Genomic DNA, 12,304 nt, shown 5'->3' with positions numbered 1-12,304 from the left:
TGAGACAGCCAGGTGAGACAGCCAGGTGAGACAGCCAGGAGAGGCAAGGCTGTTTCAGCTCTACATGTAACTCTGTCTTTAAAGACAACACTGATGGTTTTTCATCCTGAGCTGGGTGCAGGTTTTGTTGATGTGTTGTGGTCCTCTGCAGTACCTGACCATGGTGGAGCTGCTGGAATCCATTGACTGCATGGTGAAGAACACCCCCTACAGGAAGTTCAGGCCTGACGCCTCCGTCCACAACAACGCTAAACTCTGGTCAGTTCAACACAAATCTTAATGTCTGAGAGGAAACAAACTACTTCAACTAAAACTATTGACGTCCTGTTTGTGGCCCCTAAAGGCTACAGAGTTCATTGATGAACTCTGTTCTTATTTTTTTTATATTAAACTCTGAATAACCTCCAACCTTTGATCATGAAATTGAGCTTCTTTGTCATCAACCATTTGATCAGTCTGAAGGAAAAACCCACAATAATTAATAGAATTGGGTTGAAATATCAAATATCCTAAAAGTTTAGTTAAACCCAACATGAAAATTTAGAAAGACATGAAACTTAGAAATCCAAACACTCATTTAAGCACCTGAGGAAACGTTATTGAAATATAAAAGGTTCATCCTCTGGAGAGCAGGAACAAGATGTGGACGTTAACAATCTATTAGATTTTGATATGTCTCATAAAAATGTAAAGGTTTGTCCTGAGAGTGCTACTAAAGGAACATGGGAAACATCACATGAGAAAGACACTGTTAAGATGTTTCAGGTAAAAGCTTTATTTGACTTCTTTCGTCTGCTTCTCCCAGGTGGAGGTATGGCTTCAATAGCATCCTGGAGGTCCACATCAGACGCTTCAGTCACATGTGGTCCTGGTCCAACATCAGAAAGCACAGAGAGAACCTGAAGGCCTACAAGAGTGCCTACAAGGCCAAACTGCTGAGCCAGAACAAGCCGAATCAGGACACAGAGCGAAACATCCAGGTGCTGCTGACTGACCAAAAGAGCCTGAACATACTGTGTTCAACACGTACGCGATACAGAGAAAATATCTGAAGAACATAATGAACTTTTGTGTCTGTGAAAGAGTTTGGGTCACTTCAGGATCTCCATCCATCAACATGTTATTCTGAAGTGTTGACTGTTCTGTTGAAGAAAAAGTAGTATTCAGAACAGAGCTGAAAAGATTAGATGGGTAATACTTTTAAGCAGAATTCTGATAATCAATTAGTCCTTGAAGTCGTTTTTCAAGAATTATTGTCAAGTACTCTCTGGTTCCTAAATGTCAATATTTGCTAGTTTTCTTTGTCCCTATGGCAATAAACTGAATATTTTGGGGTTTTGGACAAAACAATTGACGTAAATAATTCTGAATGTTTAAAAATGAAACTAGGCCCCAGATTGAAAGGAACTTTTTTTTCCCTGCAGGCCGCAACACTGACTGCAACACCACAGATACATCTGTGTTACATACACTGACCTCTGAATCAAAGCTCAGTTAGAGATGGATTTGTCTTTGACCTGCTGATTGGAATGTTTGTTTCCATCAGGATCTGGAGAAAGTTCTGGACGTCTTCAACATCACTTTAGCCCGGCAGCAGGCCCAGATGGAGGTAAACATGACTGTGATCAAGGAGAGACCTTAGTCCAGTTTAATTCTAGACCTTTTTAACCAAACATGACCCCCTCCTCTTCCTCCTCCAGGTAATCAGGTCGGGACAGAAGGTGATGGGGAAGAAAGCGACGGGGGGGCAGAAGCAGGGAGGAGGAGGTTTCTTCAGCAGCTTCTTTGGTAGAAAGGCCAAGAAGGAGGAGCAGGAGCCAGAGGAGAGCAAGGAGACAGAGAGTAAGTAATTCAGATTCATCTGGAAAAAAAACAATGAGATCCATCATTTTAACCACTTTATCTCCACTTTAACATTATATAAACCTGTGTGTCATCTGCCTGAGAATGGAGTGTAATTACGGATTGACACAAAGTAGTTCCTGTCCTTCAAATAGGACCAGTTTAGCACTTAGCCAGAAAGTCCCACCCAGTTTTCTAATAACATGTTGTGGTCGACCGTGACAAGCACTGAAACCTTTCACTGAATATGTCATTCAAGACAAGTTTTCAGGTGACTTTAGAAGGTGTTCAGGTACTTGAAGTGATGTTCAGGTGACTTTAGGAGGTGTTCAGGTGTCTGTCAGTGAACTGAAGATATTTGTCTCCTCTGGTGTTCAGGTTTGGGGTTGGATGAGCTCATGACGGCTGAGGAGAAAGAAAAACTCTACACTGCCATTGGCTACAGCGGCAGCTCTCACAACCTGGCTTTACCCAAACAGGTAAGCTCACCTGATGCTTTCATGTTCGTGGTCTCCACAGGATGAAGTTTGGTAGCCTCATGACCTTTCCTCTACTGCCACCATCAGGACAAACTTTTTTTCACAAGAAATATTTGAATCTATTGGACAGATTTCCATGAAATGTTCCTGATCTCCTTCCTGCTCCTGAGAGGATGAACCCTTTACATCTTAATGATTCCATGATCTTTCCTGTAGCGCCATCATCAGGACAATCTGTACATGTTGAGCTCCACTACTGTTCAGACTCACAACAGATAAATCATCAGGATGGTGTTTGTTCAGTCCTTCAATTTACTTCACGAAAGATTGTATAAAGTGTGACTGAATGGTTCAGTTTCCTGGTGTAAATAAAACCAGGATTTGGAGGTTAAAGTTGAGCCAGGTTAAACACTGTACGTGTTTGTGTGTATGTGTTCAGTATGTCGCAGTGGTGGTCACCTTCCAGCTGTTCAGGACCTCGGTGACGGTCAGAGAGCAGCCGGATGTCCCAGAGATCCTCAAAGTCCAGATGATCGATCTCAGCACCAAAATATCTCAGAGACCTGGAGCTCAGGCCTTCAGGTGAGTGTACTGTAACCAAAGGTCACAGGTTTAATCCCTGTGTTGCGGCTCTAACTCTACGTTGTGTCTTACAGCACTTTATTTGAAGGCTCTGTGTCCATATGACACCATGCACACAGGAAACACTCCAATACGTGTTAATAAAAGCTCTCTGTCCTCCTCCAGGGTGGAGGTGGCGTTGGAGCACTGGTATGTTACAGGTCTACAGCAGCAGGGGGCGGTACCTTCCCTCATCGCCTCAGTGGGAGACTCCTCTTCCTCTCTGCTCAGCATTGTGTTTGAGTTAAACCCCGAGCAGAGTGCTGCTGACCAGCTGCTCAGAGTCCACTCTCAGCCTGTCGAGATCATCTACGATGCGGTAAACACAATCAGATCTCAGATCTCTCACGTCTGGTTTTTATGTGTTTTATCAGTTTGTCTGTGCTTCTGGAAATAAACATTTGTCTAGATTCACCTTTAGTGCAGGATGTTTCTGGTGTCTATCCCTGTGAAATGTGTTTCTTGGTGTTTGTCCTCCAGCTGACGGTGAACACTTTGGCCGAGTTCTTTAAGACAGGGAAAGGTGTCGATCTGGAGGTCCTGACCTCAGCCACGCTCTCCAAACTGGAGGAGATCAAAGAAAAAACTGCCACAGGTGGGTTTAATTCACATATTTAACAGGTTTTTAACAGGTTCCCCAGAGGATGAATTAGAGAGAATTAGAATTAGATAATCACCTCGAACATAACTACAGCTGAGTCTGATGAAAGTTCAGTCGAGACCGACTGTTTGAAGCTGAGCCTCACAAGCTGAATCTGAGATGGAGGTCAGGCTTTTATAACATTCCACAAAGTCTGAAACCAGTGTCAAAACTGTTTACTGAATCAGAATCCTTTCGAATGTTGACTTTTACACCTTACTGATCGCCAGATACTTGATCAAAATATTGAAGGTCCTGATCCCCAACCATGACGTTGATCAGGCTAGTATGTTGATTAATCTGTTGATTATTTTCTCAACAAATTCATTAATTGTTTGGTCTATAATAAACTATAATATGTCTTTCAATTAGTTTTTTTGTTCCTATTGTCTGACCAACAGAACAAAGTTCTGTTTACTATCACACATAACAAAAGCAACAGATTTTCACCAGTGAGAAGTAGAAGATAGTTGCCAATTCTTTTTCTGTTCAGTTGACTAATCAATTGAGTTATTCTTTCAGCTGTAGCTCAGTTATTGATCTGATGTGAAGAGATCAGCTGATCATTTCTCTGTAGAAGAGTCTCTGTTGGTCTAATGAACTACAGAAACACACAGTCCACTCCTGATCCTACGGTTCTGTTACAGATCAATGGGTCTTATACCTCACATAAGATGACATAAGATGGTCAGTACCAGCTGCAGAGAGCTTTGATAAGTTCTGGTTTCAGTTGATCCAGTAGGGGACTGTCTGGTCCTCAGCAGGACTTGTCATCATGATTGTCCAGACTGTAATATCATTATGTTGGTCTGTTCTGTACACATATCTATTTCCTGTCTGTCTGTCCTGGAGGAGGGATCCCTCCTCTGCTGCTCTTCCTAAGGTGTCTTCCATTTATTCCCTGTTAAAGTGGTTTTGAGGGTCTAAGGACAGAGGGTGTCGTATGCTGTACATATTGTAAAGCCTCCTGAGGCAAATTAGTGATTTGTGATATTGGGCTATATAAATAAAATAGATTTGACTTGATGAATACTGGTTTCAGTTGATCTCGTAGAGGACAATCTGGTCCTCAGTAGGACTCTGATGGATTCTTGCCTCTGCAGGTTTGTCTCACATCATTGAGACCAGGAAGGTCCTTGACCTGAGGATTGACCTGAAGCCGTCCTACCTGCTGGTACCAAAGTCCGGTTTCTACAGCGACATGTCGGACCTCATCATCATAGACTTTGGCAGCTTACAGGTCAGTTCTTATCTTTGTTTGGATGTTGTGGGTTATTCTTGTCAGACTGCAATGAACAAATATTAAGTACACAAAGTTAATTACATACTAATTTATTTTTCACACAGAAGTTTAAAGAAGAATATCAAACACAACTAGCCAAAATGTTATCATGACTTTTAATGAAAGCAGCTGTAAACTTTCCCGCTTCTCAGAGAATGACTCCATGATGTCTTCTGTAGCGCCACCCGCAGGTCAAATTTAGTCTTAGTTTTATCTAAATTTGTTTTTCGATTTTTAGCTTGTATCCAGATGTTTGTGTTTTTACCGGAAGTTTTGCATTTGCCCAAATTTTGAGGTTTTTACCTAAATTCCTTGTCTGCTTTTGATTTTTCGTAATGCACAACAAATTTGATTTCTTTACAGGCCTGTTTGTGTTCTGTCCAGATGTTGGTCTAAACTCAGTCACAGCTGTGTGTGTTCGGTTTGTTATGTTTGGTTGAATTTGTGTGTGTTTGTAGTTGAACAGTGTTGAGCAGACTGGTCCCAGTTCATCTTCCTCCTTCTCCTCTTTGGAGGAAATCATGGATCGAGCCTATGAAAGATACAACTTGGAGCTAAGACGAGTCCAGGTGCTCTACAGCAAGTCAGGTACACAACCAATACACACACACATATACAACAACACAACAACTACACAGTAGCCTGGAAGTCCATATTTTAAATTTCCCCCCGGGGATCAATAAAGTATTTCTGATTCTGATTCTGATTCTGAATGAATTCCAGGTGAGGCCTGGAAGTCGGCCCGGCTGCAGGGTTCATCAGTTCAACACATCCTCCAGCCAATGGACTTCACTGTCCAGCTGGCTAAGTGTATGGTGGAGAAGGACGCCAGGATGCCCAGGTATGACTCTTACCTGTGGACAGGTGTCCAATCTCTCTGCTGACTCACCTGTTGACTTACTTGTACATGTTATGTCACTAATTTTGGGGTGTTTGTGCTTCAGGTTCAAGGTGTCGGGGGAGCTGCCGCTTCTGCATGTTAAGATCTCGGACCAGAAGATCCAGAACATTCTGGATCTGGTGGAAAGCATCCCACTGCCCACCATGGGCTCCTCCCCCTCCTCCCCCACAGAGAAGGTATACTTGGCACAGTCCGGTCTTACTGTAGCCACGCCCACTGAAATAAACACATCATTCAGGAAACAAAGCTGTCACTGTGAGCGTTTTGTACTTGTAAGTGAAGAGGAATGACAGTGGAAGGTTTGGGTGTGACAGGAAGTTTGTGGAAAATTAGAGATGTGGCGGAGGAGGTTAGAGGGTTTGGGGGGGTGATTATAACATTTAGGGGAGTGTTGGGAGAAGTTTGGGGAATGATGGCTGGACTGCAGCTCTGGACTGATGTCACCATATTTGGGCATGTTTCCTGCTGCAGGTGCTCTCGTTGGCAGAGGCCAGACCACGAGTGCTCTGCCTTCATCCCGCCCTCCTCGACGCCATGGAAACAGGTCAGTGCTGCCCGCACTGATTGGCTGTTAAACATTGTTGAATCATCAAAACTGATACATAACTGATACGAAACACAGAATTAAGAAATGTACAGTCCAGCTGTTTATTGCTATTAAACTATTTCATTTTTATTATCATGTTCTAATTTGTATTTGTGCTGCTGTGTTTTAGATTCCGATGAAGACACCAGTGAGAAGTCAACAGATGAGGATCACCAGCGCTCGGCTCTGGAGGAACTCACCGACCTTCACTTCAAGTTTGAAGTCAAAGAGGTTTGTTGGTTTCTCTGGTCTCAGGTCAGGTCAACAGGTGACTGAGTGAGGGCACACCTTACCATCAGTCTTTTTAACAGCATAGTTTAATGTTCTATTGAGTCCATGTGAGACAGAAGTGTGTGGTGTGTTCAGGTGCTGTTGGAGCTGACCCGGCAGGTGGACCAGGAGAAGACTGTCCTGTCCCTCAGAGTCTGTCAGCTGGGAGCTGAAGGGAAGAGGCAGAGTTTCAACCTGAGTGTCACCTCATACCTGCGCAGAGTCACACTCGACTACTGTGACGTACCAGGTAACATATGGACATCATGTAAATCTTAATAGCAGAGCTGACTGATCTGTCAACATCTTTACATCAAATCAAATCAGACTTTATTTACATAGACTGGAGATAAAATCCAGATGAGATTGAATACACGTTTGTTTACATGAAGCCACGTATATGCTGTTTTTCATCATCACCTCAAACCTCCTCCAGAGGTAGTTTAAACAGATTTCAATCCTTCTTGGATTGCTCTCTGATCCTCACATGATGCATGAAGTGACTAGTGTGAATATTTTTAATCTGGCTAGCTTCCTGAAAAGATATTATCATTTATTTGTTGGTATGATTATATTTTTGTTTCTTTTGTTGCTATTTTCTAATATATCTTATGTCTGTCTCCATCTTGATAAATGTTGGTGGAATGTGAAAACAGCAAGGACAATGATGGAAATGATTCAGAATCAGAATCAGAAACTGTTTATTGCCAAGTAACATACATTACAAGGAATTTGCCGTGGTTTGAAGGTGCTATTGTTTCGATAACAAATAAGTAGAATATAAAAGGTAAAATAAGGATAAAAATAAGATAAATAACAAACAGTGCAGTGACCAGAATAAAGTAAAGTGTCCAGATAAAGTGTCCAGTAGGGGGTGGGTGCGTTAATGTAACGCAGGGGGGACAGGGGTGATGTACGTTAATATAACGTATAACTTGTGTTTGTGTTCTGGGGGGGGGGGTGTCAGTGTGAGTTTGTCAGGTTGACTGCAGAGGGGAAGAAACTGTTTTTGTGGCGGGAGGTTTTGGTCCTGATGGACCGCAGCCTCCTGCCAGAGGGGAGGGGGTCGAACAGATGGTGTCCGGGGTGGGAGGGGTCGGCAGCGATCTTCCCTGCTCTCTTCAGGGTCCTGGAGGAGTACAGGTCCTGAAGAGATGGAAGGTTGCAGCCGATCACCCTCTCTGCAGAGCGGATGATACACTGCAGTCTGCGTCTGTCCTTGGTGGAGGCAGCAGCGTACCAGACAGTGATAGAGGAGGTGAGGATGGACTCTATGATGGCAGTGTAGAAGTGAACCAGCATTGTTTGTGGCAGGTTAAACTTCCTCAGCTGCCTCAGGAAGTACATCCTCTGTTGGGCTTTCTTGATGAGGGAGCGGATTTTCAGCTCCCACCGGAGGTCCTGGCTGATGATGGAGCCCAGGAAACGGAAGGACTCCACAATGTCCGCTGGAGAGTCACACAGGGTGATGGGGGCGGGTGGGGCTGCGCTCTTCCTAAAGTCAACAACCATCTCCACTGTCTTTGAAGCGTTAAGCTCCAGGCTGTTGCTGTTGCACCAGGTCACCAGGTGGTCAGTCTCCCACCTGTAGGCAGACTCATCCTCTCCAGAGATGAGTCCGATGAGGGTGGTGTCGTCCGCAAACTTCAGGAGCTTGACAGACTGATGACTGGAGGTGCAGCTGTTGGTGTACAGGGAGAAGAGTAGAGGAGAAAGAACGCAGCCTTTAGGGGAGCCGGTGCTGATCGTCCGCGAGTCTGAGACGTGTTTCCCCAGCTTCACGTGCTGCTTCCTGTCAGACAGGAAATCTGTGATCCACCTGCAGGTGGGGTCAGGCACGTTGAGCTGGGAGAGCGTGTCCTGAAGAAGAGCCGGGACGATGGTGTTGAAGGCAGAGCTGAAGTCCACAAACAGGATCCTGGCATAGGATCCTGCGGAGTCCAGGTGCTGGAGGATGAAGTGTAGGGCCAAGTTGACGGCGTCGTCTACAGACCTGTTGGCTCTGTAGGCGAACTGCCGGGGTTCCAGCAGAGGGTAGGTGATGGATTTGAGGTGGGACAAAACCAGGCGTTCAAATGATTTCATGACCACAGAGGTCAGGGCGACGGGTCTGTAGTCATTTAATCCTGTGGGCCCTGGTTTTTTGGGGACGGGGATGATGGTGGAGGCCTTGAAGCAGGCTGGCACGTGGCATATCTCCAGTGAGGTGTTGAAGATGTCTGTGAACACCGGAGACAGCTGATCGGCGCAGCACTTCAGGCAGGATGGGGAGATGGAGTCTGGTCCAGCAGCTTTCCGGGGGTTTTGTCTCTTGAAGAGCCTGTTCACATCTCTTTCAAGGACAGACAGAGGTGTCGATGCTGGAGGAGGGGGGGGCAGCTGTGGTGGTAAGAGGTGTGAGAGTTCAGCCCCAGGTGTGATGAGGGGGTTGGGGCTGTTGGGCTGGAGCTGGTGGGTGATGGTGTGGGGGATGGTGTCAGGACTGTCCCATTGTCTCTCAAAGCGACAGTAGAAGTCGTTGAGGCTGTTGGCGAGGCGTCGGTCGTTAGCAGAGTTGGGGGCTCTTGGCTTGTAGTTGGTGATCTGCCTGAGCCCCCTCCACACAGAAGCAGAGTCGTTGGAGGAGAACTGGTCTTGTAGTCTCTCTGAGTACAGTCGTTTAGCTTCCCTCACTGCCTTGCTAAACTTGTACTTGGCTTCCTTAAACTCTGCTCTGTTGCCACTCTTAAACGCCTCGTCCTTTTCCAGCCTCAGCTGTCGCAGTCTTGCTGTGAACCAGGGTTTGTCGTTGTTATAACTCACCCTGGTCTGAGTTGGTATGCAGCAGTCCTCACAGAAGCTGATATATGAAGTCACAGCCTCTGTGTACTCATCCAGACTGTTGGTAGCAGTCCTGAAAACATCCCAGTCAGTGCAGTCCAAACACGCCTTCAGGTCCGTGCGCGCTGTGCGTCCTGCACGTTGGCCTCCGGTGGAATGTAAACACCGACCAGAATGAATGAAGCGAACTCACGGGGGGAGTAGTATGGTTTACAGTTTATGAAAAAAGTTTCCAGGGAAGGAGAGCAATGCCGTCGGATCACTGTCACGTCGTTACACCAGCTGCTGTTGATGTAGAAACAAATACCTCCACCCTTTGTTTTACCGGAGAGGTGCGCGTCGCGGTCCGCTCGGAGAAGCTGGAATCCGTCCAGCTGCAGCGTCGCGTCGGGAGTTCTTTCCTCCAGCCATGTCTCCGTGAAGCACAAAACAGCAGATGAATAAAAGTCCTTGTTTCTCCTCATCAGCAGCTGGAGTTCGTCCATCTTATTCCCCAGTGAGCGCACGTTAGAGAGAAATATTCCGGGTAGCGGTGTGCGTTGTCCTCGCCGGCGAAGACGCACAAGCGCACCGGCACGTTTCCCTCTACGTCGACGTAGAGCTGCAAAGGTGAGAGCACCTTTGACCAGAATGTCCCATAAAACAGTTAAAGGTGTAAGAAGTTCGCGAAACAAATCCACTGGAGTTGTTCCCCTGATGTTCATGAGCTCTTCTCTGGTGAAAGAGCTCTGTGAACCAAAACAGAAAACGCTATTTACAGACAAAACAAGGCAAAACAATGCGCTCCAACAGACCGAGGCAGCCATCCGCGGCGCCATCTTGGATGACTCTTTGTTTCTGTCCCTGACAAACTGTGATGTTGTCAACAAACCAGAAACTGACAGAGTGTGATGTTGATTTGTGGTAATTTATTTATACAGCTTTTCTGGACATTCAGAAAACAGACACTAAACTAGAAGATGTTCAATAATAACAGAATAAGACACATTCCCTCCAGCTACAGAAACAAACATTCATGTAGAGAGCATTTGTACATAAACAGCTCCAATCCTATAGAACCATGACCAGAACTAAACTGACTGAAACACCTACCTGTTCAGGTGCTGTCTATGTTGAAATGTGTGTTTATTCTTCAGACGGCAGGAATCATCCTCTCCACCTGATCAGCTCTTCAGAGCAGCAGAGCACCGACCTGCTGAAGGTGGAGTTCATCAAGGTGAGCACAGACACACTCACCTCCAGCAGACTCACCTGATCTCTTCAGACACCAAACTGGAGCTCAGGTGGATCAATGTGAAATTACAGAGGAAAACTGGATTTTAGAAAGAAACTGAAAGTTAAGTGTCAAAATAAAGATGCGCTGATGCATGTTAGCGATGAGAGCTCTTTTAAACAATTGAAGAGTTCACACAAACAGATAAGCGCCATTCTTAAAAAGAATAATCACCAGTTTGACTGAATTTGCACAAACTTCAAATATAGATATCAGTATCAAGCTCAAAAACGTGGTTTCATCACATAATGATTTTTCAAGAAAAATTTTAAATCTTCGTTATTTGGGTAGTGACGCACGAAATAGAGTGTTTAATGAGTGACGGGGAATGTTTAATGAGTGACAGGGGATGTGGGACGTTTATAGAGGAGGTATTCTGCTTATGTCCAGCTCTATATCTGTATTCTGGGACTCCACTAGAGCAGCTTTGCATGATTCACAGATCTAATAAGTCCTGATTCATCTCACTGTGGCCCTTCATGCGGCCCCTCAGTTCACCCTCTGTCTGACACAAGCCGTCAGAGCTCCTGAGTGTTTCTGGGGACTGGGCCTCACTGATTACTGTACAAAAACACACAACTTTATTCACTGATTTTGGTGAAACTCCATCATTTGATGGAGAAATTTTTTTCTGGTTTTCCCTCTGATGTCCTCCGGCTGCTCTGCCTCAACTCTCTGTGATTTACAGAAAGTTTAGAACTTTAGAAAGTAACTGCTAACTGTAGCTGCCGTTAGCTCAGTTAGCTCTGAGCACCAGGGGAGTGTTGGTGTTTACACCCCCAGCACAGGAGCTTTGGACCGCCGGGAGGAGGAGGTTTTCAGTCCCAGGCTCCGAGAGTCAGATGGTTAGAGTCAGCTAACTAAGAGCATAGATATAGATATATATCTATGGCTAAGAGGACCGCTAGATGCACAGCTAACTAGGGAATGGCAGCTACAGTTAGCAGTAGTTAACGATCACTTTAGACCTAGACTTAGACTTTATTAATCCCACAGCTGGGAAATTTACAAGTCACAGCAGCAAGACAAAAAGGTGCAGAAACACACAGCAGACAAGCACTGTGTCAATAAGAATTAGAAGTATTTTTTTAAAAAGAAAAACAATATACAAATAATAAATACAGATATAAAAAATATGGGGGACAAAAATAAATATATACATGGAAAATATAAAGTATGTACAAATTGTGCAGATTTATGTGCAGTTAAACAACAAGTAAAGCCATCTGTCCATCAAGAAACTACCTCCTACCTACCTTCTTTCATTCACAACAGAAAAAGCTCTTTCTGTGAGACACTGAACAACCTGAGTAGCAGTAAAGAGCAGTCCTGAGCAGAGCAGCCCAACAACTCAAACAGACTGAGGGGGGGATAATACGTCTGAAGGAAGTAAGACACGACAAGTGAAGGGAGCGTTCAGAGCAGTCTGAAGATTGAGCTTTCGGCTCCCATGGCCAACGGGGCAACGTTTAATGAGTGACGGGGAATGTGGGACGTTTAATGAGTGATGTTACGTTTAATGAGTGACGGGGGACTTGGGACATTTAATGAGTGATGGGGAACGTGGTACATTTAATGAGTGACGGGGAA

The 12,304-nt window shown here is 45.0% G+C and overlaps 1 protein-coding gene across 2 annotated transcripts in view; it reads left to right on the top strand.

Moving 5' to 3' along the window:
- vps13c (vacuolar protein sorting 13 homolog C) overlaps positions 1 to 12,304 on the top strand; it is a 98,844-nt gene that overhangs the window by 16,365 nt on the left and 70,175 nt on the right. For both annotated transcript variants that reach the window (XM_070907817.1, XM_070907809.1), the window contains 16 exons: positions 152 to 258; positions 806 to 980; positions 1,547 to 1,609; positions 1,701 to 1,842; positions 2,221 to 2,321; positions 2,761 to 2,903; positions 3,069 to 3,261; positions 3,423 to 3,537; positions 4,686 to 4,822; positions 5,323 to 5,452; positions 5,588 to 5,705; positions 5,809 to 5,941; positions 6,237 to 6,309; positions 6,482 to 6,582; positions 6,718 to 6,871; positions 10,578 to 10,657. In XM_070907817.1, the coding sequence (XP_070763918.1) occupies positions 152 to 258; positions 806 to 980; positions 1,547 to 1,609; positions 1,701 to 1,842; positions 2,221 to 2,321; positions 2,761 to 2,903; positions 3,069 to 3,261; positions 3,423 to 3,537; positions 4,686 to 4,822; positions 5,323 to 5,452; positions 5,588 to 5,705; positions 5,809 to 5,941; positions 6,237 to 6,309; positions 6,482 to 6,582; positions 6,718 to 6,871; positions 10,578 to 10,657 (1,965 nt within the window). The remainder of the gene's footprint in view (positions 1 to 151; positions 259 to 805; positions 981 to 1,546; positions 1,610 to 1,700; positions 1,843 to 2,220; positions 2,322 to 2,760; positions 2,904 to 3,068; positions 3,262 to 3,422; positions 3,538 to 4,685; positions 4,823 to 5,322; positions 5,453 to 5,587; positions 5,706 to 5,808; positions 5,942 to 6,236; positions 6,310 to 6,481; positions 6,583 to 6,717; positions 6,872 to 10,577; positions 10,658 to 12,304) is intronic.

The sequence above is a fragment of the Enoplosus armatus genome, chromosome 1 (genome assembly GCF_043641665.1).
Source record: "Enoplosus armatus isolate fEnoArm2 chromosome 1, fEnoArm2.hap1, whole genome shotgun sequence".
Classification (NCBI taxonomy): domain Eukaryota; kingdom Metazoa; phylum Chordata; class Actinopteri; order Centrarchiformes; family Enoplosidae; genus Enoplosus; species Enoplosus armatus.
This window is presented reverse-complemented; position numbering and strand designations above follow the sequence as displayed.